A 25,855-nucleotide genomic window follows, 5' to 3' on the forward strand; every position below is an offset into this window, starting at 1 on the left:
ACAGATGAAATGTCATATGCTGACGTTCTGTCACCAGCTTTCCCTTAATTGGCCATCAGTCAGTGCTAACTCACTGTTAATCTAGCAGGAAGTGGGACTGAAGATTATAGGCACGGGTGAGTAAACAGTTTGGGAACACTGTGATAAGTTACTCAGTACATGCTAAGAATGTGCGTTAGATGTTTTTTGTTTTACCTTTTTGGAAGTTTTATTTGCTTTAAATTGTTTTCCTGAGAAATTTTAGATGGGTTAGGCAGAGGCTATGACCATGTAGCTGCCCCTAGTACTTTAGAGGGAATGGAATCAATGGGCCAAACAACCTTCACCCATTTAATAGTTTTCTTATGTTCGTAGCTCTACATTAGCCAAAAAAGTGAACATCAAACTAAAATAATAGTAGTTAAACACTCAGCTGAAATAACTATGCCCAGCCTGCTACATGAGGATCAGTTTAAGATACTACAGTGGACATACTGCACTCCATCCAGGCTTCACAAGTAGATTACCAGAATGCTGTGGAAGTGTTGGAATGCACACGCTGAGCTGGCATCTCTTCCAGATCTATAGACATGCCTACTATAGACATACCTTCTCATACAACACTACTGGGCCAGATCCAGTGATGGATTAAAGGCATATCGAGAGGTCCCATGACAGAATTTGCTTGGTCTCCTAATAGAAGTGCCCATTGTCCTGCTGACAGGTAGCTTAATAGAGCTCTTTTTACATGTGGATCATTTGGGCATTTGAATAACAGGTCTGTGTGTCTGTTAGCGAAAGTTGCATTAATATACCTTGGAAGTTGGCTCAGTCCATGGAGGGGAGAAATCACATATTCTGGATGGAGCAAAGGAAAAGTTTCAGAAGATGCTGTCACTATTCCTGTACTATGCACTGTGGCGGGGACAATGGTTCAGGGTATATGAAATTGCTGGTGTGACCCATGAAACATAGATGAATTAAGTCAATACTTGCATTGCGACTGAAACTTTCTCTTGTGTTTTGTTAATAAGTTTGGAGTTTATGGCTCAATTTCAGATTCAGTATTCACTTGTATACAAAGACACCCAACTCAGATGGTATTATCACCGGCACTCCAGGGGATATCATTTATTTTTAACAGCTTATTTCAAGTGAAATTGGAATTTATAGTGCGGAAAACGGCACAACTGCAGAAATCCAATTTAAAACGAACATCAATCCAAGCTAAAATGTGTTCCAATGGACAAGATTTTAAAAAAAAGTGGACCCACAACACAATTTTAAATACTTTGGAATCATCATCAATGGTCTGCCTAAGGCAGGTTCTGGCTCAATTCTCCCTTCTCCAAACTACACTGTCATGTGCCTCTCTCTTCAATTCTTTACATGATCTCCCATTCTTCAGGTGGCCCAGAAACATCCAACTTTTCCTCCCTCCTGGTCTTTTTCTTTCCATTCATCTTCTAACATCTCTCTCAACAGCCCACTCCAGCTCAGCACATGCTCAATCCATTTCATTTGTCGAATACCCCAGGAAAAATACTTCTGCCCCGGTAGTTTCATTTTGCTGAATTGAGGAACTAACGTGAGATGAGGTCAATGACCCTTCCAAACTGGCTTGGGTTGGTGCCCTGCAACACACATCTACATTGATTGTCGCACCTAGAATCATAGAATGGTTACAGCACAGAAGGAGGCTATTCGGCCTGTCGAGCCTGTGCCAGCTCTCTCCCACTCTCCCGCCCTTTCCCCGTAGCTCTGAAAAACCTGCAATGATAAATTGAACACAGACCTCCCAATCTAAATTAACCATCTGGCACAGGGTTAGTAACAGTGGAACATGTTTATTTGCATTAAAAATGCTTTTTAATTCCTTTTGATACTGAACTAGAATGCAAGACTATTTAAAAAATTGTAGCCAAATCCTTTGGGGATGGTTTGCTCACCACCTTCACTTGTTGTACAACACTGTCATCGAAATACAAGCTCATAAAATCATTCACAATATTATGCCATAAACCTACCATCAGATGACACCGGGGTGCTGTAAAAGGTCACTCTACATTGTTTCAAATGGAAGAGCAGTCTTGGGTCCTTTATCTGTAGGATATAATAGAGACTGTGCATGAGACATCTTATAACATATACAAAAAAGTACATAAACGCTTAGCTGCTAGGTTCAAAGCGGACTTTTGATATTTTATGATAACAGATCAATTAGGATTTGAACTAGTGTGATGAGGTGAGGCTGTGTACTTGTCTTCTAGAACATGCAGTGACCGTGCATGAGTTTCCATCCATTTTTTCCCCACACATCCAGTTCCCGATCTCAGTTGTGCTACCAAGGAGAGGTGCCAAAGAGAGTCTGGGTCGGGAATGTTTTCCTTATGGGGAGAGGAAGAGCAAGGGGAAAATGGAAAGAATAATTGGCAAAGTCATTAGAGCTGGGAGTAGCCCACTCCTACACCGTCAGCTGCGGATGAGTCACAAAGTTGGAATAAAAATAAATTGAGAAACAATACACTTTTCTTTCGCTACTCAAAAGAAAAAGAATGTTACAATAAAACAGTGTCTTGGTTGCACAGTCTTGGTCGTGAGATATCCAATCTATCAGATTTGAATGCCTATGAAAACTACGAACTGGCCCCAGATATTCTTGCAGAAAGCCATACATGCCAATCTAACAGAAAGTTGGTCAATTGCTTCAAAAAATCTGACACCTCAATAACAGCCCTAAATATTGGGCTATGACTTGCTGTCACACTTGGACTTACTGTTATTTTACTGCAGGTGTACCTAACGTGTTCTCATTAGTGTTAAAGAAAATTGTGAATCTCCCTAATTACTTAGAGAAATTGTGAGATACTGTGGCTATGAATTGGCATTCTGAATTAATCAGATTGTAAAATATGCCAGATAAAATATGTAAAATCATGTCCTATTCTTTTGACATTACAACCACTAGATACAACACAAAATCCAGGATTACAGTCACCCATGCCTTAAGGCTCCAACCATATCCGAAGGTTTTAGATAAACTGGAGGAAAGACTTACAAAATGCATTCTTAATTTGCATTCTCTATCTTCCACAATACTTGCTTTTCCAAAGGGTGAAATCACTACCGTGATGGGAACTATTAACACTCATTGTGCTCTCTTTCAAGAGAATGCTTCATTAAACCCCTTCTTCCAAAACACAAGAGACAAAAATCCCACACAAGAGGCTATTAGTTAAACTCAAAGCTCTGGGGATTCAAGGTAAACCATGGAAATGGGTAAGAAATTGGCTGAAGGGTTGCAAACAACTAATATTCATTACGGGAAATAGGCCATTGGTGGGAGGGAAGCACTGAATGTGGTGCTCAGAGCTCGGTGTTGGGATCATTACTATTTCTAATTTACGTAAATGATGCGGAATCAGAAACTCAGTACAAAATGGTCAAATTTGCAGATGATACAGAACCAGAAGAGGCAGCTCAGACATTACAGAATGAGGATGGATAAAATACATAAGTGGGCAGAACAATGGCAGATCAAACTTAATGCAGACCAGTGTAAAGTACTATACATAGGAAGAAACACACATACTGCATGAATAGTGTTGAAAAGCCAAGGGCAAAGCTAAGAGAGACTTAGAAGACTCGGTAGACTCAACACTCAACACGTTTGACCAGTGTAGAGCTGCAATCAACAAAACCAATAGAATGTTGAAGCTACTTAGCCAGAACTGTAGAATACAAATCAGAGCAAGTCATCATCAAATTGTATAGTGCTTTGGTCAGCCCAGGCATAGAGAGATGCTGAAGCGCTGGAGGCAGTGCAGAGAAGAGCCACAGGCTGATCCCTAGTGTCAAAGGACTGAACCATGAGGAATGACTGGAGAGATTTGGGCTTTTCAACCTGGAAAGGAGACATCCGAGAGATGATCTTATAGAGATGGTTAAAGGAATGTAAAATGTAAATTCGGAATATTATTTACAGGACAAGGGGACACAGGTTCAAGCTAGTAAAAGGTAAATTTAAGATCAGCAAATTCTTCTTCACACAGAGATCTACATATGGAATAGACTTTCAGAAAGAGTAGTGGAAGTGAAGACCCTGGAATCACAAAACAATTGGATGCTGAAACGGGGGGACTTTCGAATGTCTAGATGAATTAAAATGAAAAGGAAAGACTTGCATTTATACGACCTCAGGACATGCCAAAGCATTTTACAGCCAATGAAGTACTTTTGAAGTGTAGTCATTGTTGTAATTTAGGAAATGGGCTTCCCCTTCAGTATTTATCTTTGGTGCCATCCATTTGCTTGTAACTACCTACAAATACTACTGTAGGCAGTGCTGGGCCACTTATCCCATTGTTCAGAAAATGCAGCAGGAATCCGTGACTGGCAAGATGAGGGTTTATTCAAACATTTTAACAAGCTAAAAAAAAATTTTTTTAAACTATCACAACAATGAAATTGTACCCAAACTATTATAGTAGCAAACTGAGGGATGTTAAAACAAATGCAGGTCTTGGACTATTGTCAAGCTGGAGGTGGTAGTGACAAGACAGTTTAATTGACGAGTGATTCCACTGTCCTTTTCCACATCCCACTCCCCAAGACTATGCTCATCTTTTCTGTGGATTGCCACAGATGACTAATAAAGCAGGAAAGGATTCTGTTTAACAATTTTGCATACTATTTTTTTTTTTATTACCCTTGTGAGTAATTGCAGAGATGAACAAACAAAATTAAGCCAGACAGTGCTGGCAGTATTGCTATGAAAACAAATCTTGTAGTAAGCATAGAAAACGACTTTGAATCACAAAGTCAAGTACGTTTTATATTTTTTGCTTACATCAGCATGAGTGAGTGGGACGGCAGAGAACAATAAATTTAAAGGATATTCAGTGACAATGAATTGAGAAACATGAAAAGAACATTGGGATTGAATTATGGAACACAGAAATTAAATAAAATCTCCAGAACAAAAAAAAGCCATCAAAATAAAAAAAACAATTGAGCAAAATAAAACTAAGAGAAAAAGGCATTATAAAGAATGTGAGTAAGCAAGAGGCAACTTGATTTGAAAAAGAAAAAAAAGAACCAGGAGAGGAATAAATGAAATAGATGCTTCCATGTATTCTCACCTTTGATGAGGGAATTAAAGCTCAGTGACCTTTTCTTTTTAATTGACAGTACCACAGCATTTAAAGCCACATGTTTAAGATAAAAAGCTTGCTTGATTTGCAGACACTGCCCACCCTCATGTGAGAGACACATGGTGCTAAGAAAACTAACAAAAAGGGAAAAATGAAGAGCGTGTGCCATCATAAAAGGGAGACACTCGAGGGGAAAAAAACTGCCCATTTATTTAAAAAATGATTTTAATTTGTGTTCAGCTCACATTTATTATTAAAGTAATTAAAGAAGATGGGGAAAAAAAGTATTAGTATCTTACTTGTTTGAGCTAATTAATCATCCCACTGTAGATTTCCTCTGTGATCTCTTAACAAGACTCGGAATTGTAGTAAACAGTGAGTAGCATTGTAAACAGACTTCAGGGGGATATAGACAGACTGGTGAAATAGGTAAACACATGGAAGTTAATGCAGAGAAGTGTGAAGTGATTATTTTTGGTAAGAATGAGGACAGGCAATATAAACTAAAGGTGTAATTTTAAAATGGGTGCAGGAACAAATGTACTTAGACAAATCTGTGAAGGAGGCTGGACAAGTTGAGGTGGTTGTTAAAAACGGAGACTGGATCCTTGGCTTTAAAAATAGAGGAATAGAGTCAAAAGCAAGGCAGTTATGCTAAACCTTTATAAATCACTGGTTAGGCCCCAGCTGGAGTATTGTGTCCAATTCTGGGCACCACACGGAGCAAGAATGTCAAGGCCTTAGTGAGGGTACAGAGGAGATTTACTAGAATGGTACCAGGGATGAGGGACTTCAGTTACGTGGAGATAATAGAGAAACTGAGGTTGTTCTCCTTGAAGCAGAGAAGGTTAAGGGGAGATTAAATAGAGATGTTCAAAATCATGGAAGGTTTTGATAGAGTAACTAGGGAGAAACTGTTTCCTGTGGAAGAAGGGTCAGTAACCAGAGCACACAGATTTAAGGTAATTAAAGAAGAACCAGAGGCAACATGAAAAAGAACTTTTTTTATGCAGTGAGTTGATATGATCTGGAATGCACTACCTGAAAGGGTGGTGGAAGCAGATTCAATAATAACTTTCAAAAGGGACTTGGATAAATACTTGAAGTGGAAACATTTGCAGGGCTATGAAGAAAGAGCAGGGGAGTGGGATTAATTGGATAGCTCTTACAAAGAGCCAGCAGAGGCACGATGGGCTGAATGGCCTCTTTCAGTACTGTATCATACTATGATTCTATTAGGCATAGTAGCTATAAAGGATCCCTGGTTCCTAGGGAAATATATTAAAAGCAATGGGAACGGAAGAAAAAAAAAGGTTGAAAAACTCTTTCTTCTGAAGTCTTTAAGAATATTACAAAAATAAGTTATAGTTAGGCGGTTTTAAGGGGACTCAGCCATTTTGAGCCCTGGAACATGTTTAAAAAATCCCACCACTGTGCGATGTAGCTGATCAGAATATTTAAATGTAAGATTCTATAAATCTTCCCCATCATCCAAAGAAATGCCACCCCACAGAATGAGAATCTCATATCATGCTACTTATGGAATTTGAAACACAGTCAGATTACATCACACGCGGTTAAACAAAAAAAGGAGTTGACTTTAACTTTCATTGCAGGTGGGAAACATGTTGCGGAACGCCGCCCATTATACAACCCACTGTCCACTGAAGTGAATGGAAAGGAAAAATCAGGCGGGGTGTGAAGCTTGCGTTTAAAAAGTTGTAAGATCACCGGAAGAGAAAATGAGGGCGGTAATGTGTTCCGATATTTTTAGGTCCTGGGAAAGAATGAGTTAGGGTAGGACATGGTGAACTGGGGTTAACATGTTGGCCAATGCAACAGCAAAGTCTCTAAAGAGGACGTCAATCTTATTCAGAGAATGCTGTGCGTTTACATGATAGGGACCAAAGCAGAATCAAGCTAACAATTATTTAAATGATCTAGATCAAATCTTCGCTCAGTTCAATTTAATTACCGTTACAACTGTCCGAATATATCAAATTAGTTAGCATGCTGTTAAATTCTACGAAGAAAATCAAGATGAAATGTTGTTGATGAAACAGGCAGTGAGGCGGGGTAACAGTGTAACTAAAAAAAAATCTGTTTTAAGGATTGAGGATAAAGGACATTATTCAAGTGATTAAGAATAAGCACGTGTTTAGCATAGCTTCAAATGGCTGAAAATCAATACTACCTCGTTATACCTGAAGTGTTGCTGAAATTCCTAGAAGGCAGAATCGTCCTCAGAATATCCACAAATACATCCGGGATGGAAGCCGGTACTGAATATTTATAAGCATTCACACATTCAAATCAAAATAAAGCAGGCAGTTACGACTTAATGCTGCTCTGCAGCATGGGATCTAAAGTCCCTAACAGAATGCAAATGCAATGAATTAAAAGGAAAATTCCAGGATCCCACATACACCATTTATATTAGATATGCAGGAAGATTCTAATACCTAGTGTCTAATACCAATTAATTTCCATTTCATCCACAGACAGAAAGAATTAAAGTCAAACCTTTGGGCTATTCTTCTATGGTTAGCCAAGGAGGCTTTTCACAGAAAACCATAATAAGAATAAAACCGGATGGACCACCCGGCATTGACCTAGGCACTGGCATCAGGCACGACAACGGCCCACTCAGCCCAGTCGACCCTGCAAAGTCCTCTTCACCAACATCTGGGGACTTGTGCCAAAATTGGGAGAGCTGTCCCACAGACTAGTCAAGCAACAGCCTGATATAGTCATACTCACACTCACAAAATCATACCTTTCAGCCAATGTCCCAGACTCATCCATCACCATCCCTGGGTATGTCCTGTTCCACCGGCAGGACAGACCCACCAGGGGTGGCAGCACAGTGCTATACAGTCAGGAGGGAGTGGCACTGGGAGTCCTCAACATTGACTCCGGACCCCATGAAGTCTCATGGCTTCAGGTCAAGCATGGGCAAGGAAACCTCCTGCTGATTACCATCTACTGTGAGCTGATGAGCCAGTACTCCTCCATGTTGAACACCACGTGGAAGAAGCAGTGAAGGTAGCAAGGGCACAGAATGTACTCTGGGTGGGTGACTTCAATGTCCATCACCAAGAATGGCTCGGTAGCACCACTACTGACCAAGCTGGCCGAGTCCTGAAGGACATGGCTGCCAGACTGGGCCTGTGGCAGGTGACGAGAGAACCAACACGAGGGAAAAAGCCTACTTGACCTCGTCCTCACCAATCTACCTGTCGCAGATGCATCTGCCCACGACAGTATTGGTAGCAGTGACCACCGCACAGTCATTGTGGAGACGAAGACCCGCCCTCACACTGAGGACACCCTCCATCGTGGCACTACCACTGTGCTAAATGGGACAGATTCAGAACAGATCTAGCACCTCAAAACTGGGCATCCATGAGGCTGTGGGCCATCAGCAGCAGCAGAATTGTATTCCACCACAATCTGTAACCTCATGGTCCGACATATCCCTCACTCTACCATTACCATTAAGCCAGGGAACCAACCCTGGTTCAATAAGGAGTGTAGAAGAGCATGCCAGGAGCAGCACCAGGCATACCTAAAAATGAGGTGCCAACCTGGGGAAGCTCCAACACAGGACTACATGCAGGTTAAACAGCAGTATGCTATAGACAGAGCTAAGCGATTCCACAATCAACAGATCAGAGCAAAGCTCTGCAGTCCTGCCACATCTAGTCGTGAATGGTGGTGGACAATTATACAACTAACGGGGGGAGGAGGAGGCTTCATGAATATCCCCATCCTCAATGATGGTGGAGCCCAGCACACGAGTGCAAAAAACAAGGCTGAAACGTTGGCAGCCATCTTCAGCTAGAAGTGCCGAGTGGGTGATCCATCTCGGCCTCCTCCTGAGGTCCACACCTTCACAGAAGCCAGTCTTCAGCCAATTCGATTTACTCCATGTGATAAAGAAATGGCTGAGTGCACTGGATACAGCAAAGGCTATGGGCCCCGATAACATCCTGGCTGTCGTACTGAAGACATATGCTCCAAAACTAGCCGTTCTTTTAGCCAAGCTGTTCCAGTACAGCTATAACACTAGCAACTATCCAACAATGTGGAAAACTGCCCAGGTATGTCCAATCAGGCCATTTACCGCCCATCAGTCTACTCTCAATCATCAGTAAAGTGATAGCACTGTCGACGACACCTTCCATCAAGCGGCACTTACCAATAATCTGCTCACTAATGCTCAGTTTGGGTTCCGCCAGGACCACTAGGCTCCAGACCTCATTACAGCCTTGGTCTAAACATGAACAAAAGAGCTGAATTCCAGAGGTGAAGTGAGAGTGACAGCCCTTGACATCAAGGCAGCATTCGACCGAGTGTGGCATTAAGGAGCCCTAGTAAAATTGAAGTAAATGGGAATCAGGGGGAAAACTCTCCACTGGCCGGAGTCATACCTAGCTCAAAGCAAGATGGTTGTGGTTGTTGGAGGTCAATCATCACAGCCCCAGGGCATCGCTGCAGGAGTTCCTCAGGGCAGTGTCCTAGGCCCAATTATCTTCAGCTGCTTCATCAATTACCTTCACTCCCAACATAAGGTCAGAAGTGGGGATGTTTGCTGATGACTGCACAGCGTTCGGTGCCATTCGCAACTCCTCAGATAATGGCCCCGATTTTCGGCTTGTGTGGGAAATGGTCGGATTTCCCCGAATGTGGGGTTTCTGACACACATAAAAGTGTCAGCCAGCCCCACGCAATTTTCCCTCAATTGGCCAATTAATTCCCAGCATGTGGGAAGCCTTGCTAATTGTCTAAATCGAGTCAGAAATCCCCACAGTATGATGTCATCATTTGTGGTGCTTTCAAGGTCCATAGCAAGCACTGCATCCTCTGAAGGCTTCCAAATGAACCACACAGGATGGCAGAGGATCCTGCAGCAGCTGTGGCCAGTGCCAGACCCCGAGCTGCCTTCAAATTCGACGAAGCTTCACTGCAGGCATTATTGGATGGGGTTAGGGCCCACAGGGAGGTCCTCTTCCCTAGGTCAGGCAGGAAGAGGCCTCCCACTGAGACCAAGGCTGCATGGATGCAGGTGTCAGCAGATGCCAACTCGCTGGGAGTCACCAGAAGAACCTTGGCATTACATCTCTATCTCCTTCCTTTACTCCCCCACAGTACCATCCAGAGCCCCCGTCCTCACTGTGGAGGAGGAAGAGGCTGTGCAGCCAGACTCCTCAGAGGAAGCTCCAACCTCCTGAGGGTGCAGCGTCAGCAGAAGTAAGCGCACCAAGCACCAGCGCAGACACTCACACCTCGGGGGGACCTTTGGGACATAGTAGTGTTGTCACCTGGTGTTTCACAGCTGACAAGTGAGCCTCAGCAGATTCTGGAGACAGGGACAGCAGTGGAGAGTCCTTGTCGGAGGGCGCAGGGCTCTGCCAGCTCAGCTCAGCTCAGCTGCGCTGCATCTCGACCCTCTGCCTCTGGGTCCATCCGCAAGAGAAGAGGTGATGGATCTCCATGCAGAGATGCAGGAGTCCCTGGCAGGTTTTGTCTCCAGGGTCGCTGCGAGTGTGGAGCGAATGGAGGAGTCCATAGCGACCATGAGCAGAGCCTTTGTGAAGTCATTGGTGCATGAACACAGCACCATGGAAAGGTTGGCAACCTCCATGGAGGAGATAACTCGCCAGCATACGGAAAACATGGTGAGTGCTCATAAGAGAATGACATCTCTTGAGGAGCGTTGGCCATCTGTTGAACAGAGAAACCAGATCTTCATGGAAGTCCTTCTGAGTAGGACTGCCAGTGCAGAAACGGGTCCCACTGGCCCCCTAAAGCGCAGCAAGGTGCTCTCAAGCCACTTCCAAGCGCTGGCCCCTTCTGGCTTGTGCAGCTTCAGGTGAGTGAGCCTGGTGCTCCTAGTAATCATCCTGCTGTTCCTGGTTCTGCTGCTGCCACCTCTGCTGTTGGAGATCCTCTAATGCCAGGAAGGGAAGGTGCCAAAGGTCTCCCATGCTTCTAGCAGATGCCTCGGTTGAGGAGGTCCTGAGTTAGGGTGGTGAGAGGGGCTTCCCAGGAGCTCACACTGAAGAAGTGTGAGAGGCTCCAACTTTCTGCAGCTGCTCCTAAGGCTTCAAAAAGTTCCCCCAAGCCTTGATCAACAAGGTCCTGCAGCCTGCAAATGCTGCCTCTTTAAATATCTTCAGCCCTCAGCGACCTGCTGCTGCAAGCAAGCAAGCCAGCTGTTTTCACGCCAGCTGTCATCGGCGGGGTTCTCCGCAGGCGGGTTTCAGGTGGGGAAAGCCCCAAAGTTGCAACGGCATGGGAAAATCCACTTCAACAAGCAGATAATTGCTTGTTAGTGCTCAGACGAGCAGTCCCGCCAGTGGCGGGCGGGACTGAAGTGGGGCGCGTGAAAACGGCAGTCCGAAAGTCGGACGGGGCGGGGAATCAGGCAAGGGGGTCCCGACCCGCCTTTTCCGCGATTTTCGGACCACGGCCGCATGAAAAGCCGCCCGACGGCTGCCTGAAAATCGGGGCCAATGAAGCAGTCCATGCCCGCATGCATCAAGACCTGGACGACATTCAGGCTTGAGCCGTTGTGTGGCACGAATGTTACTTGCCACTTAAGTGCCAGGCAATGACTATCTCCGACAAGAGAGAGTCTAACCACCTCCCAATGACCTTTCTCATCTCCTGACTCCCCAAAGCTTTTCGACTATCTACAAGGCACAAGGCAGGAGTGTGATGGAATACTCTCCACTTGCCTGGATGAGTGCAGCTCTAACAACACTCAAGAAACTCGACACCATCCTGGACACAGCAGCCCGCTTGATCGGCACCCCATCCACCACCTTAAACATTCACTCCCTCCACCACCGGTGTACCGTGGCTGCAGTGTGCACCATCTACAAGATGCAGTGCAGCAACTTACCAAGGCTTCTTCGACAGCAGCTCCCAAACCTGCGACCTCTACCATCTAGAAAGACAAGGGCAGCAGGCGCATGGAAACACCATTACCTGAAAGTTTCCCTCCAAGTCACACAATCCTAACTTGGAAATATATCGCCGTTCCTTCATCGTTGCTGGGTCAAAATCCTGGCACTCCCTCCCTAACAGCACTCTGGGAGTACCTTCACCACACGGACTGCAGCGGTTCAAGGCGGCGGCTCACCACCACCTTCTCGAGGGAAATTAGGGGTGGGCAATAAATGCTGGCCTTGCCAGCGACAGCCACATCCCAGGAACAAATTTTAAAAAAGTATCTTAGAACCACAGCATAGAAGGCCATTTGGCCCATCGTGCCTGTGCCGGCTCTTTGAAAGAGCTATCCAATTAGTCCTACTTCCCCTGCTCTTTCCCTGTAGCCCTGCAAATGTTTCCTTTTCACATCTATATCCAGTTCCATTTTGAATGTTACTATTGAATCTGCTTCCACCACCCTTTCAGGCAGTGCATTCCAGATCATAACAATTCTCTGCATAAAAAAAGTTATCTTCATCTCCCCTTTGGCCCTGTTGTCAATTATCTTAAATCTGTTATCTGGATGCCGACTCTCCATGCCAGTGGAAACAGTGTCTCCTTATTTACTCTTATCAAAACCTTCATGATTTTGAACACCTCTATTAAATCTGCCCTTAACCTTCTCTGCTCTAAAGAGAACAACCCCAGCTTCTCCAACAATAGCAAAATACTGCCGATGCTGGAAATCTGAAATAACAACAGAAAATGCTGGAAAAACTCAGCAGGCCAGGCAACATCCGTGGAGAGAGAAATAGAGTCAACGTTTCAGGTCGAAACCCTTCGTCAAAACTGAAAAAGCACAGGAAATGAAACAGTGCTTTTTCAGTCTTGACGAAGGGTTTCGACCTGAAACGTTGACTCTATTTCTCTCTCTACGGATGTTACCTGGCCTGCTGAGTTTTTCCAGCATTTTCTGTTGTTATCCCAGCTTCTCCAAGCTCTCCAAATAATTGAAGCCGTTCCTCCCTGGTATCATTCTGGGAAATCTCCTCTCCACCCTCTGAGGCCTTGACATCCTTCCTAAAGTGTGGTGCCCAGAATTGGACACAATACTCCAGCTGGGGTCTAACCAGTGATTTATAAAGGTTTAGCACAACTGCCTTGCTTTTGTACTCTATGCCTTTACCTATAAAACCAATGATCCTGTATGCTGTTTCAATAGCCTTCGCAATGATATATTATTTGCTAAAATTCCTGATATTGTTAAAAAAATGCTTCATTAAGACGATAGCAAAATACTGCAGATGCTGGAAATCCGAAATAATAACAGAAAATGCTGGAAAAACTCAGCAGGACGTCTTTACAATTTAGAATCTCATTTATCCATTTAACATCCTTGGGTCTTCAGCAATAATTGTTATTTGTGAAACCCTATCATTTTGTGTTCTGATTTCTTAGTTTTTGTTCTACCTGTTTTTCTGATACAAGTAAAGCACCAATTCTGCTCAAAGTTTTCTTTATTTGGTCTTGGGATGTGAGCGACATTGGCAATATATAAATTTTTCATTCCCTTTGAGGCCATGCATTGTGGAACTGGAATCACGTATAGGCCAGGCAGGTTCCCTTCACTGAAGGGCATTAGTCATGTTTTTGACAATTTTCTGGGGCTAACAAATGACCAGATTTATTAATTTGCTATGGTAGGATTTGAACTCACCACTGGGCTGCTAGCCCTATACCTTAACCACTAGGTTACTGTACTCTCCAGGTTAAAATAAAAATTACCAGGTGGGTTGACTTCTTCCCTGCCCTACTGGGTTTTTCCATGTCACACCTTTCCCACGTGAAGAACATGGGGAGTTGCTCTGGTTCTCGGGCCTGCCAATAACTACTGAATCTACCACTAGGTGGCGCAATTTACTTTTCCACCAGCCCATAGAAAAGTGTTGGGCCCTGAATTTCCAGCCCCCACAGGGGCCGCGCAAGGTCCGGGTTTAGGCATGTGAAGCGCACGCGCTGAAACCCAGAACTTGCGATCTGTCAAGAATCTTCTTGACAGATCATCCGCCTGCCCAAGAAAAGTGCCTCTGGGTGGAGAGTTGCGCTATTTGCTCAACTTCCGCCCACTGAAAGGCCATAGGATTCTTACACCTGGTAAAAGCAGGCGTAAGGCCTGCTTTTACCAGCATAAGCGTTTATAAAAATAGAAAAATATGATTTTATCACACATATAAATTAAAAAACCCTGTCCAATAAGGTAAGGTTATATTAAGCCCCGTTAAAACATAATAAAAGTCAAAAAATTAAATTTTTGTTTAGCATATTTAATTAAATGCCATTTTAATTAATTTTATATATGCAATGGTTTTTATTTATTTATTTCAGTGCATTGGTGCATTTTTGCAGTCGTCCCCATTCATACTTTTGACATTTCTGTGCAAACTGTCAAAAGTATGAATGGGGATTCCCTTCTTCAATTGATTGGGCTGGCCCATGTGATCCCAGGGGAGCTTGCGAATCGCATGCGCCCCTGGGATACGTGGGCCTCTGCACATTTCGATGAGGAGAGGCCCAGGAGCGGAAGCCTCGGGATCTACGGAACCAGCAGGTAGGTTCATAGAATTTTTTCTGATCGGAGGCATCTGCCCGCAGGAAGTTTCCGATCGGAAATTCAGGGCCATGATCTTTTCTCTGTATAAATCTACTGTGGGAGATCAGAGGTCAAATGAATTAGAGGCTGCATAGAGCAAAAGCACGTAGTAAAGAAACTGAATATTGAAAACAGCAGTTAATTAGTGTACGGAGAAAATGAGTTGCTCATTCAACCTCCATTTCTTTTGCATTGTATGGAACTCCTTTCCATTGTTCCACTTGCACAGAGGACCTTCGATCCTCTGCTGCCCGTATCCTAACTCGCACCAAATTCCATACACTCAGCAGCCCTGTGCTCACTGATCTACACTGGCTTCTGGTCCAACAACACCTTGATTTTAAAATTCTCATCCTCGTGTTCAAATCCCTCCATGGCCTCGCTGCTCCCTATCTTTGTAACCTCCTCCAGCCCTACAACCCTCTGAAAAGCACCATTATCGACCATGCCTTCAGCCGGCTCAGCCCTAAGGTCTCAAATTCCCTCCCTAAGCCTTTCCACACGCCTCTCTGCTCCTTTAAGATGCTCCTTAAAACCTACCTTGTTGACCAAGCTTTTGGTCACCTGTCTCCTTCTTTGGCTCAGGCGCTACATAAATGCAAGTTGTTGTTTGTGACTGGAATAATTTTTCCTCCAATAGCACACTTCAATTGACAGACATTCAAAATCACATATTACATTAACTGTCAGCTAATGGAGGGGAGAAGTAAAGGGAGCACACTTACTCCATATACTGACAAGATATTAAATGAACACCTTAATTTAGCAATCGAAAGAAATTAGATTATTATGCCTGGATGTTATGTTGAGCTAACTGAGATGCCTGCATAACAATCACTTTAAAGTTCTGACTATTAATTACGCAAATTTACATGTAATAAATTGACTGCATTCAGTTTTCTTGGCAACTGTTGTAATAAGAAATAATGTAATATTTCCAAGCCTCTTTCACTATATACACTTCACAATACCTGCTAATTGATTTCCCACAGCATTGCTCACAAAAAATCTTTGTGTAACTGTCTCTTTGCTTTTCTCCCACGCGAGTTCTTTCCATCTACCGCATTCATGGTTTTACCCCCCTTTCTCTCTCTGTACCTCCCACACTTTACCTTATTGAAATCTCAATTGCCTTGAATTCTTCTCACTCTCGTATCTGCAAGTCTCTTGTTCGCTATATTCTCTTCACACTCCTTTGTTTCCCACTGTTGGCTTTGTCTCTGGATGTCCTTTTGCACATCTCTTTCTATATGCCTCCCACTAAATCTGTCTCTGCAAGGATCGTATGATCAGAAAATTCAATTAAGATTTGATTTCTAACTGAGATTTAGTGCCACAATGTACAACAACATACACAAATTGCAATGTCCATTTTTAGTCTTCCATTACTGGTGTCAACCATGGCCCAGAGGTAGCACTTGCAGCTCTGAGCCAGTAGGTTGTGGGTTTAGGTTCCACTTTAGAGACTGGAGCAGAAAATCTAGGCTGACACTGCAGTGCAGTACTGAGGAAGTGCTGCAGTGTTGGAGGTGCCGTCTTTCGGATGAGACGTTAAACCGAGGCCCCATCTGCCCTCTTAGATGGACATAAAAGATCCCGTGGCATTATTCTGAAGAACAGCAGGGGAGGTCTTCCGGTGTCCTGGCCAATGCTTATCCCTCAACCAACATCACTTAAGTAGATTATGTGGTCATTATCACATTACTGATTGTGGGAGCTTGCTGTGCACAAATTGTCTGCTGTATTTCCTACATTACAACAAGTGACTACACTTCAAAAGTACTTCATTGGCTGTAAAGTGTTTTGGCACGTTCCAAGGTCATAAAAGGCACAATATAAATGCAATTTCTTCATTTACTAGTACCATTCATCAAGAGCACCCATTGTTTATCACTGGAATAATAAACTCCAACTGTCATTTCTACAGCACTAGGCACTCTGAATAGATAAACAAAAAGCAGAAAATGCTGGAAACACTTTTTAAAACTCCAGATTATACCAGACATTCCTCTGTACCCCACTGGAAATAAATCTAATATTTTCAGGAGTAAGTTAACGTTTACTAGGAGATGCTATATGTGGTGTATGTGCCTTTAAGAGCCCCTGTGTACTGTAATGCCGGTAGTGGCCACTCGGGCTATATAAGCCTGTATAGTGTCTTGTATCTTTTAGTTCACCTCCAGACTTTGTTCAGTAAACACCTGTTAAACCAGCTCCTGCATTCCGTGTCTCCATTAACACACGGATACAACAGTGGCGACGAATTGGAAACGGACTTACCTGCAATTCGGCAGCACCTCAAGGAGATCGATTCCTCAGACGAAGGTCGAAGAAAAAAAAAAGAAAAAACTCTGGTTTCACCAGCTAGCCGGGCTGGTGGCAGGTACTGCAATAATCCTTCCTGGGCGGCGGGCTGGGGCTCGATCGGCTGGCTCTGCAGCGGGGCTGAGCAGCGAAGGCAGAGGCAAACAGAGACGGAGGGTGGAGCACTCGGGAGACGGCCAGCGCTGCAAAGCAGGTCGGCGTTCGGACCAAGCAGAGGGAGGGAAAAGTCCCAGAGAGTCCGGCGGGAACGAGTCTCCAACTATTAAAAATATCTGTATAAATAAAAACCGCGGAGAACAGCGTTGTCAGCAGCGGCAGCGGCGGGAAGCGCCATTTTTTCTCGGCAGGGAAGAAAGGAAAGCGCGGGAGGCGCCATTTTTTTTTCAGGATGCCTAAGACTGGCAATATTACCGCTTTCGATAGTGATGTAGAGGATTGGAACACGTATGTGGAAAGAGTGGAGGTATATTGCACAGCAAATGAAATAGAGGATGATAAAAAGGCATCGGTACTTCTAAGTCTAATGGGCGCAAGGACATACGGGCTGTTACGAAACTTAATCACTCCAGCCAAACCGATGGACAAGAATTTTAAAGAGATTGTTGATACCCTACAGGAGCACTTAAACCCAACACCGCTGCTGATAGCGGAACGATTCAAATTCTTCAGGAGGAATCAGCACAAGAATGAAAGTCACGCTGATTACCTCACAGAATTAAGAAAGCTGTCAAAGCACTGCCAATTCGGGGCAGGACTGGCAGATTCTCTTCGAGACAAATTCTTCTGCGGTCTCCTAAGTGAAGGAACACAGAAAAGGCTACTTTCTGAGAAAGATTTAACACTGGACAAGGCTTTCAGTGTGGCTGTATCATACGAAGCAGCAGCAAGAGGAGCTGCAGAGATACAGCAAAAGCCACAGGACTTCGGCACCCATGAAATGACACAGGGCTTCGAGAGATGTTATCGCTGCGGCAGAGCCACCCATGACCAGAGGGACTGCTGGTTCAAGGACAAAGCATGTAGGCAATGCGGAAAGATGGGACACATTGCACGTGTATGCCGATCTGGAAAAAAAAAAATCCACTGACAGAAAAAAAATCAATAAGGAAAAGTACAGAAAAGTACAAATGATGATGGACAGTAGCTCCGAAGACCAGAAGAGCGATAGCGACTCCGGAAACAAGAGACTACGCTGTCTCAAATTACATAATGTAATTGCCAAAGAAGATTACCAGACCATTTGGGTTACCCTCACGATAGCAGGGTCCCCAGTTAAAATGGAGCTAGATACAGGATCAGCTCTGACCGTCATAAGTCAATGGGATTACGAGCGGCTATTTCCGCATATACCTTTGAAAAACACATCCATTATCTTGAAAACATATACGGGGCAGAAAGTATACCCCAGAGGGAAAATAAGGGTGCCTGTTGTATACAACGGCAAGGAAATACAGAAGTTGTATTTATACGTTCTGCAAGATGGTGGTCCACCGCTGTTGGGACGTGAATGGATCAGGAAGATACGTTTAGACTGGCACTCCATTCAGGCACTGACGGTGACCAGTAAGAAAAAAAAATGATGATGACGTCATACCTGAACGATTAAAAGACATCTTGGCCAACGCCAAAGAAGTGTTTCAACAGGAACTAGGAACCTTGAAAGGCGTCACCGCCTCAATAAAAGTGGAAGATGCGGCAATTCCCAAGTTTTTTAAGGCAAGGCCGGTGCCATACGCAATTCGTCCAGCAGTCGAGGCAGAGCTGGAGAATTTGGAAAAGGCAGGCGTGTTATCCAAGATAGATTGGAGCGAGTGGGCAACACCCATCGTCCCGGTCAAGAAGAAAACGTTGAATAATGATAAAGCTGAAGAACAGAGAAAAATTCGCATCTGTGGGGACTTCAAGGTGACTGTAAACCCGGTCCTTCACACTGTACAGTATCCTCTTCCGAGGACAGAAGATATTTTCGCCTCACTATCCAGAGGGAAACTTTTCACCAAAATTGACTTGGCACAGGCATATCTACAGATGGAGGTTGAGGAGGCCTCTAAAAAGTATCTCACGATAAACACACACAAAGGCCTGTACCAGTACAATCGACTGGTTTTCGGGGTAGCATCAGCTCCAGCTATCTGGCAAAGAGCTATGGAGCAAGTCCTCCAAGGGATTCCGGGGACTCAATGCTACCTAGATGACATCCTTGTAACAGGAGAAAACGACAACGAGCACCTTGCCAATTTGGAGCAGGTGCTCACTAGGCTGAGAGAACGGGGCCTACGAGCAAATCGCCCCGTGCGAATTTTTCCAGAAACAAATATATTGTGGCCACATAATTAACGGAGAAGGGTTGCATAAGTCACCTGAAAAAATTGAAGCGGTCATAAAAGTCCCAGCACCTGAAAATATCTCACAATTAAGGCCGTTCCTGGGATTGATAAATTACTGTCATAAATTTTTACCGAATTTGTCAACTGTTCTGCACCCTCTTAACGAACTGCTACAAACGGGAGTAAATTGGAAATGGAGTGAAGACTGTAAACGTGCCTTCCATAAATGCAAAGGCTTGATCACGTCCAAGGAAGTTTTGGCTCATTACAACCCATCACTGCCAATCAGACTGGCGTGCGATGCATCCCCTTACGGCGTAGGAGCGGTATTATCACATAGATTCCCTGATGGCTCGGAGCGGCCGATAGCTTTTGCGTCATGCTCATTGAACTCAGCTGAGCGTAACTATGCCCAGATCGACAGGGAAGCACTCAGCCTGGTATGGGGAGTGAAGAAATTCAACCATTACCTACACGGACAAAAATTTACCTTGTTGACTGACCATCAACCCCTCGTCTCCATATTCAACCCTAAAAAGGGCGTTCCCATTATGACAGCGCAAAGGCTACAGAGGTGGTCCCTTTTCTTAGGGGCACACCAATATGACATAGAATACAAAGGATCAAAACAGCATGGAAATGCTGACGGTTTATCGCGTCTACCGTTGCCAACGGTAGAAGAGGCACCTACAGTGGACCCAGTGGAGATGTTCCACTCAACCATAGTGGAATGTCTACCAGTAACAAATTCTACCATTGAAAAGGAAACGAGAAATGACCCGACTCTCTCACGAGTCTATGATTTAACGGTGAAGGGATGGCCAGCACATGGCGAACCACTGTTGCCAGCATTCTCGCAAAGAAGAGAACAGCTGTCAGTGTGCCGAGGAACCTTGATGTGTGGATCCAGAGTGGTGATTCCACCCAAACTCCAGGATTAAGTGCTAAAGGAGCTTCACGAGGGGCATCTGGGTGGAGTGAAAATGAAGAACCTAGCCAGAGCGTTTGTGTGGTGGCCAGGTATCGATGGAGACATCGAAGAAATGACCAAGGGCTGTCTAGGATGCCAGAAGGTCCAAAACGCCCCACCACAAGCCCCTCTACATCCTTGGGAGTGGCCCTCATCTCCATGGCAAAGGGTACACATCGACTTTGCTGGTCCATTTATGGACTCAATGTTCTTAATCGCGGTTGATGCACACTCCAAGTGGCCGGAGGTAATAAAGATGTCCTCCACCACCACGGAAAAAACCATCACAGCATTAAGGACCATATTTGCCAGGAATGGGCTGCCTGAACAGAGGTGTTCTGATAATGGACCGCAATTTGTGTCCGAAGAATTCAGGAAGTTCTTAAAAAACAATGGGGTTAAGCACTACACGTCCGCCCCATACCATCCCGCCACCAATGGATTGGCTGAAAGGTTTGTCCAGACCTTCAAGAAGGCCATAAAGGCCATGGGTAATGAAGACATAAATCTACAGCATAAGGTAGATAACTTCTTGTTTGCATACAGGAATGCAACACATGTGGTTACAAACCAAACTCCCGCCATGATGCTTTTCAATAGAAGACTAAGATGCCGGCTGGATTTGATCAAGCCAAACATCAGACGGGATGTAGAGAACCGGCAATTTCAAGGCATGAATGAAAGGCCAACTAGAACCTTCCAGATAGGTCAACAAGTTTTGGCCCGGGACTACCGTACTGAGAAATGGCAGCCTGGAACTATTTGCACACGACTAGGACCGCTGATGTATACCGTGGACATTGGAGAAAGCATAATAAGGCGCCATGCTGACCAGATCATAGAGTCATCCGAAAAGGGACAACCTACACCACAACTCTATACGCCTAATGATGAAGCAGAGATACCCATAGTATCTACCTCCGATCCGGTGCTACTGGAACCAGATGAACCCGACACTGGCATTCAAGCCGAATCGACCTTGCCAAAAGAACCTACTACACCACCGAAAACTACTACACCACCGAGGCGTTATCCGGACCGAGTCAGGAAGCCTCCAGAGAGACTGACTTATAATTGATTAACTGCAGCAAATGTGTAGATTATTGTTCTTGTAACCATGTTAATTAATGATTACTTAAAATGTTATGTACTGGTTGTCTAAAAGGGGAGGAATTGTGGTGTATGTGCCTTTAAGAGCCCCTGTGTACTGTAATGCTGGTAGTGGCCACTCGGGCTATATAAGCCTGTATAGTGTCTTGTGTCTTTTAGTTCACCTCCAGACTTTGTTCAGTAAACACCTGTTAAACCAGCTCCTGCATTCCGTGTCTCCATTAACACACGGATACAACACTATAGTGATAAACAACATCACTACAGCTAAAGAGCAGCGTCACACCTGCCAGCTTTGGGCAAATTTAGAAACCGTTCTGGAGACTCCTTTACAGAGGTGGTCACCTGCCGTTGTAGTGCACTATTTCAATTTCCTCACTGCAGTGTATCACACCAACATTTACAAAGGGACCTTTAAAAAAAAAAGTCCACTCCTCAAAAAGTTGCTTTCCATGCTGCTGTATTCAAATTACATAATTTGAATGACTGGATAAGTCAAAACAAAATTTTGGTGGGGGGGGGGGGGGGGGGGGGAAATGGGCTTTGAATCAACAGGAGACCGTAAATTAAAAATACTGTCCATCTGATGAACACATCTTAAACCTGGGTTATAATTTTGCACTCAATTCATAATTTTATTACTCCACTGAGCAACACCTTTCTAATGCAATGCATTTAATAGCTCGGCATAATAGAAAATATGTAACAAGTTTCTAAATAAATCTGACTGTTCACCCCTAGCATACAGAAGCATTCATCGTGAGCTCTTACACTCACATTTTTATTTGAACCAATTGCTTTTCTTCGCCACATTCCAGTCTCGGGTTAATTAGTTACGCACTCAAGCTTAACATGTTCCCAAATTTTAAGTAGTAGCTCGCCCAGTTTCATTTTTCAGTGAGATTGAAAGGAAGCAGAGGTACTGCAAGGAAAAGTGCTGGTCTGTACAATACTCCTCGGCCAGGAGGGCAGGACACATCACACAGAAGCAGTCTGGATTAATCGGTTCATACGTCCCTGGTTCTTTTTTTTGGCAATACAGCAGAGACCAGTAAGTTGTACTCTGGGAATTTGCACTGTGCATTTTTTCCACATGCTGGGGTTACAGGCGTGAATGAATCATCCCATTTGTCCTTTTCGGAGTTAAATGCTCGAGTGCAGAAAGTGGTACTCTTAACATTACAGCTCTGCAATCCTCAACTTGTGACTTTTTAAAAAGCATCAGTTTTTTGCTGTTGCAGTAAATGTTGGGAAGGTTCATCATGTAATTTGAACTTTATTACATAGAGTTGTACCCCTCCCTTTCTAAAGGTACTGTTTGTGTAATTTGAACCTTGAAGTAGTTACTTTCAACACAGCTCCACCTTCCTCTATGTGCCATAGGATGTTCAGTTTTATTTGAATAAAAATGTTTTATAATTAACAAGATCGATCCTACAGCTCACCAACCACATCTGTATCATTTGAAGGCAACAACAATAATGCTTGTCATTTGCCCATAATTTGCCTACTTATAAGCATCCAGAAGGTTCTAAGTTCCAGAAGTGCACGTCTTTTCAAATGCAAGGAAGTAAAGGCTGCACATCAGGCCCCTTTGTCCAAGTCAACTGAAGATATTTTTAATCCCTGACGTCTACACTGTCTTGTTTTGCACACTTTGTACAAAAATAATAAATTGCAGGACAACGGAGTATTACAGTTTAAACTCATTTATGAAGCATCAGGTCTGTAAGCTTTCTCAATCAATACAGCACCATGTGGACAAGATAGAGTCAGGACCCCCTGGGTCTTCTAAACAATAGCAGTCCTTATGGATGCCTGCAGGCCAATGACAACTTAGCATGTGATCACATGTGAATATAATAGGTATTCCTCACAGATGCCTGTGGGTCAATGATAATTCGATATGCAAATGTTACATACACCATTTTCTTCAGTTTCCATTTCTTATAACCAGAATACAATACTCGAAGCTAAAAAAGGAGATAATAATCAAACTGCAACACAAGACACTTTCTAATACAGAAGTTTGGGAACATTGTAAACTGTAGTGAAAACTTACACATATACAAACCCAATAAACATTAATTCACCACATTCAAATAGCAAACTTCAGAGACAAAGCATTGTGGGGAAAAAGGAGCAATGCTATTATTGCACAACACTGGACTTGGCTCTTGTTTTCACACACATTAAATTAGCTCTTATCTTAAGCTGTCTGAAACACTGAGCTGGATACATTCAACAATAATCTTTGTCTAATCATCAATGGGTCAGTGACTCACAGAAAATGAACTCCAAGACGGCAACCTTTAAGAAGTTTAATTAAGGGCTTCCAATGACAAAATGAAAGGTTGGTGAATGCCATCAGAGTCGAAAGATTACATTACAAGTCTGAAATCAATGGAAACAGTCAATGAGTTTCTTCTCTGATCCAGTTCACAAACCTTTAGGATTTTTTCCCCCGAAGCTCGGCATTTGGGGACTAAACAGGCAACTAAAAACAACACAAATGACATTCACTGAAGGCCATTCAACTGTCCTGTGGCAGCTTTACTGCCATTAGAATGAAACATTGTATATTTTTTTTTAATCACAATATTTTAAAACTAAAATCTGAGGTATTAAAGACAACCAGGCAATTTATTTACAAATCAGTCCATAATTTTGGCCTAAAAATTAAAACTATTGCATGAAAAATTGTTGTGTAAAATGTGTCAAATTAAAAGTGTGCACGGAGACACACATACACAGAGAAGCACTTTTGAAACTGTAACCAGATAAATCACAACAACAACAGCTTGCATTGTATAGCACCTTTAATGTAGTAAAACATTCCAAGGTACTTTTCAGGAGCGTTGTCAGACAAAACTCGACACCGAGCCACATAAGGAGATATTAGGCAATGACCACCTCCAACGAGAGAGTGTAACCACCTCCCCTTGACATCCAACTGCATGACCATCACCGAAACGGCTCACCATTGACCAGAAACTTAACTGGACCAGCCACGTCAATACTGTGGCTACAAGAGCAGGTCAGAGGCTGGGTATTCTGCGGCAAGTGTCTCACCTCTTGACTGCCCAAAGCCTTTCCACCATCTACAAGGAGGTCAGGAATCTGATGGAATACTCTCCACTCGCTTGGATGAGTGCAGCTCCAACAACATTCAAGAAGTTCAAAATAAATCCAGGACAGAGCAGCCCGCTTGATTGGCACCCCATCCACCACCTTAAATATTCACTCCTCCACCACCGGTGTACCGTGCCTGCAGTGTGTGCCATCTACAAGATGGACTGCAGCAACTCATCAAGGCTTCTTTGAAAGCACCTCCCAAACCCACGACCTCTACTGCCTATACGGGCAAGGGCAGCAGGCGCATGGGAACACCACCACCTCCAAGTTCCCCTCTGAGTCACACACCATCCTGACTTGGAAATATATCGTCATTCATCATCGCTGGGTCAAAATCCTGGAACTCCATCCCTAACAGCACTGTGGGAGCATCTTCACCACATGGACTGCAGCAGTTCAAGAAGGTGGCTCACCACCACCTTCTCAAGGGCAGTTAGAGATGGGCAATAAATGCTGGTCTTGCCAGCGACGCCCACATCCCATGAATGAATTAAAAAAATGACAGCGGACCAAAAGCTTAAAGAGGTAGGTTTTAAGTAACATCTTAAAGGAGAAAGAGAGAGAGGAAAAGTTTAGGGAGGGAATTCTAGAGCTTGGGGCCTAGGCAGCTGAAAGCACTGTTGCCAATGCTGGAGCGATTAGAATAGGTGATGCGCAAGGGGCCAGAATTGGAGAAGCAACGAGATCTCGGAGGGTTGCAGGACTGGAGGAAGTTACAGAAATAGGGAGGGGGCGAGGCCATAGAGGGATTTGAAAACAAGGACAAAAATTTTAAATTTGAGGCAATGCTGGACAAAGAGCAGGTCAGTGAGCACAGGGGTGATGGGTGAATAGGACTTGGTGCAAGTTAGGAATCAGGCTCAAGTTTATGGAGGGTGGAAGCTGAGAGGCCAGCCTGGAATAGTCAAGTCTCGAGGTAACAAAGGCATGGACGAGGGTTTCAGCAGCAGATGAGCTGAGGTGGGGCGGAGTCGGGCGATGTTAGAGGTGGAAATAGGTGGCCTAGGTGATGGAGTGGATATCTAGTCGGAAGCTCATTTCAGGGTCAAATAACACCAAGGTTGCGAACAGTGTGGTTCAGCCTCAGACAGTTGCCAGGGAGAGGGTTGTAGTTGGTGGCGAGGGAACAGAGTTTGTGGCAGGGACCGAAGACGACGGCTTCGGTCTTCTCATTATTTAGTTGGAGGTAATTTCTGCTCATCCACTACTGAATGTCAGACAAGCAGTGTTAATTTAGAGACAGCGGAGGGGTCGAGAGAGGTGATGG

At 44.0% G+C, this 25,855-nt stretch overlaps 1 protein-coding gene across 1 annotated transcript in view; it reads right to left on the minus strand.

Moving 5' to 3' along the window:
- LOC147122873 (calcium uniporter protein, mitochondrial-like) overlaps nt 1-25,855 on the minus strand; it is a 196,969-nt gene that overhangs the window by 38,565 nt on the left and 132,549 nt on the right. The window contains exon 2 of the mRNA XM_085961634.1: nt 2,007-2,082. Coding sequence (XP_085817760.1) covers nt 2,007-2,082 — 76 coding nt within the window. The remainder of the gene's footprint in view (nt 1-2,006; nt 2,083-25,855) is intronic.

This window comes from Somniosus microcephalus, chromosome 2 (genome assembly GCF_052327205.1).
Source record: "Somniosus microcephalus isolate GS21.2 chromosome 2, FLI_Smic_1.0, whole genome shotgun sequence".
NCBI lineage: Eukaryota > Metazoa > Chordata > Chondrichthyes > Squaliformes > Somniosidae > Somniosus > Somniosus microcephalus.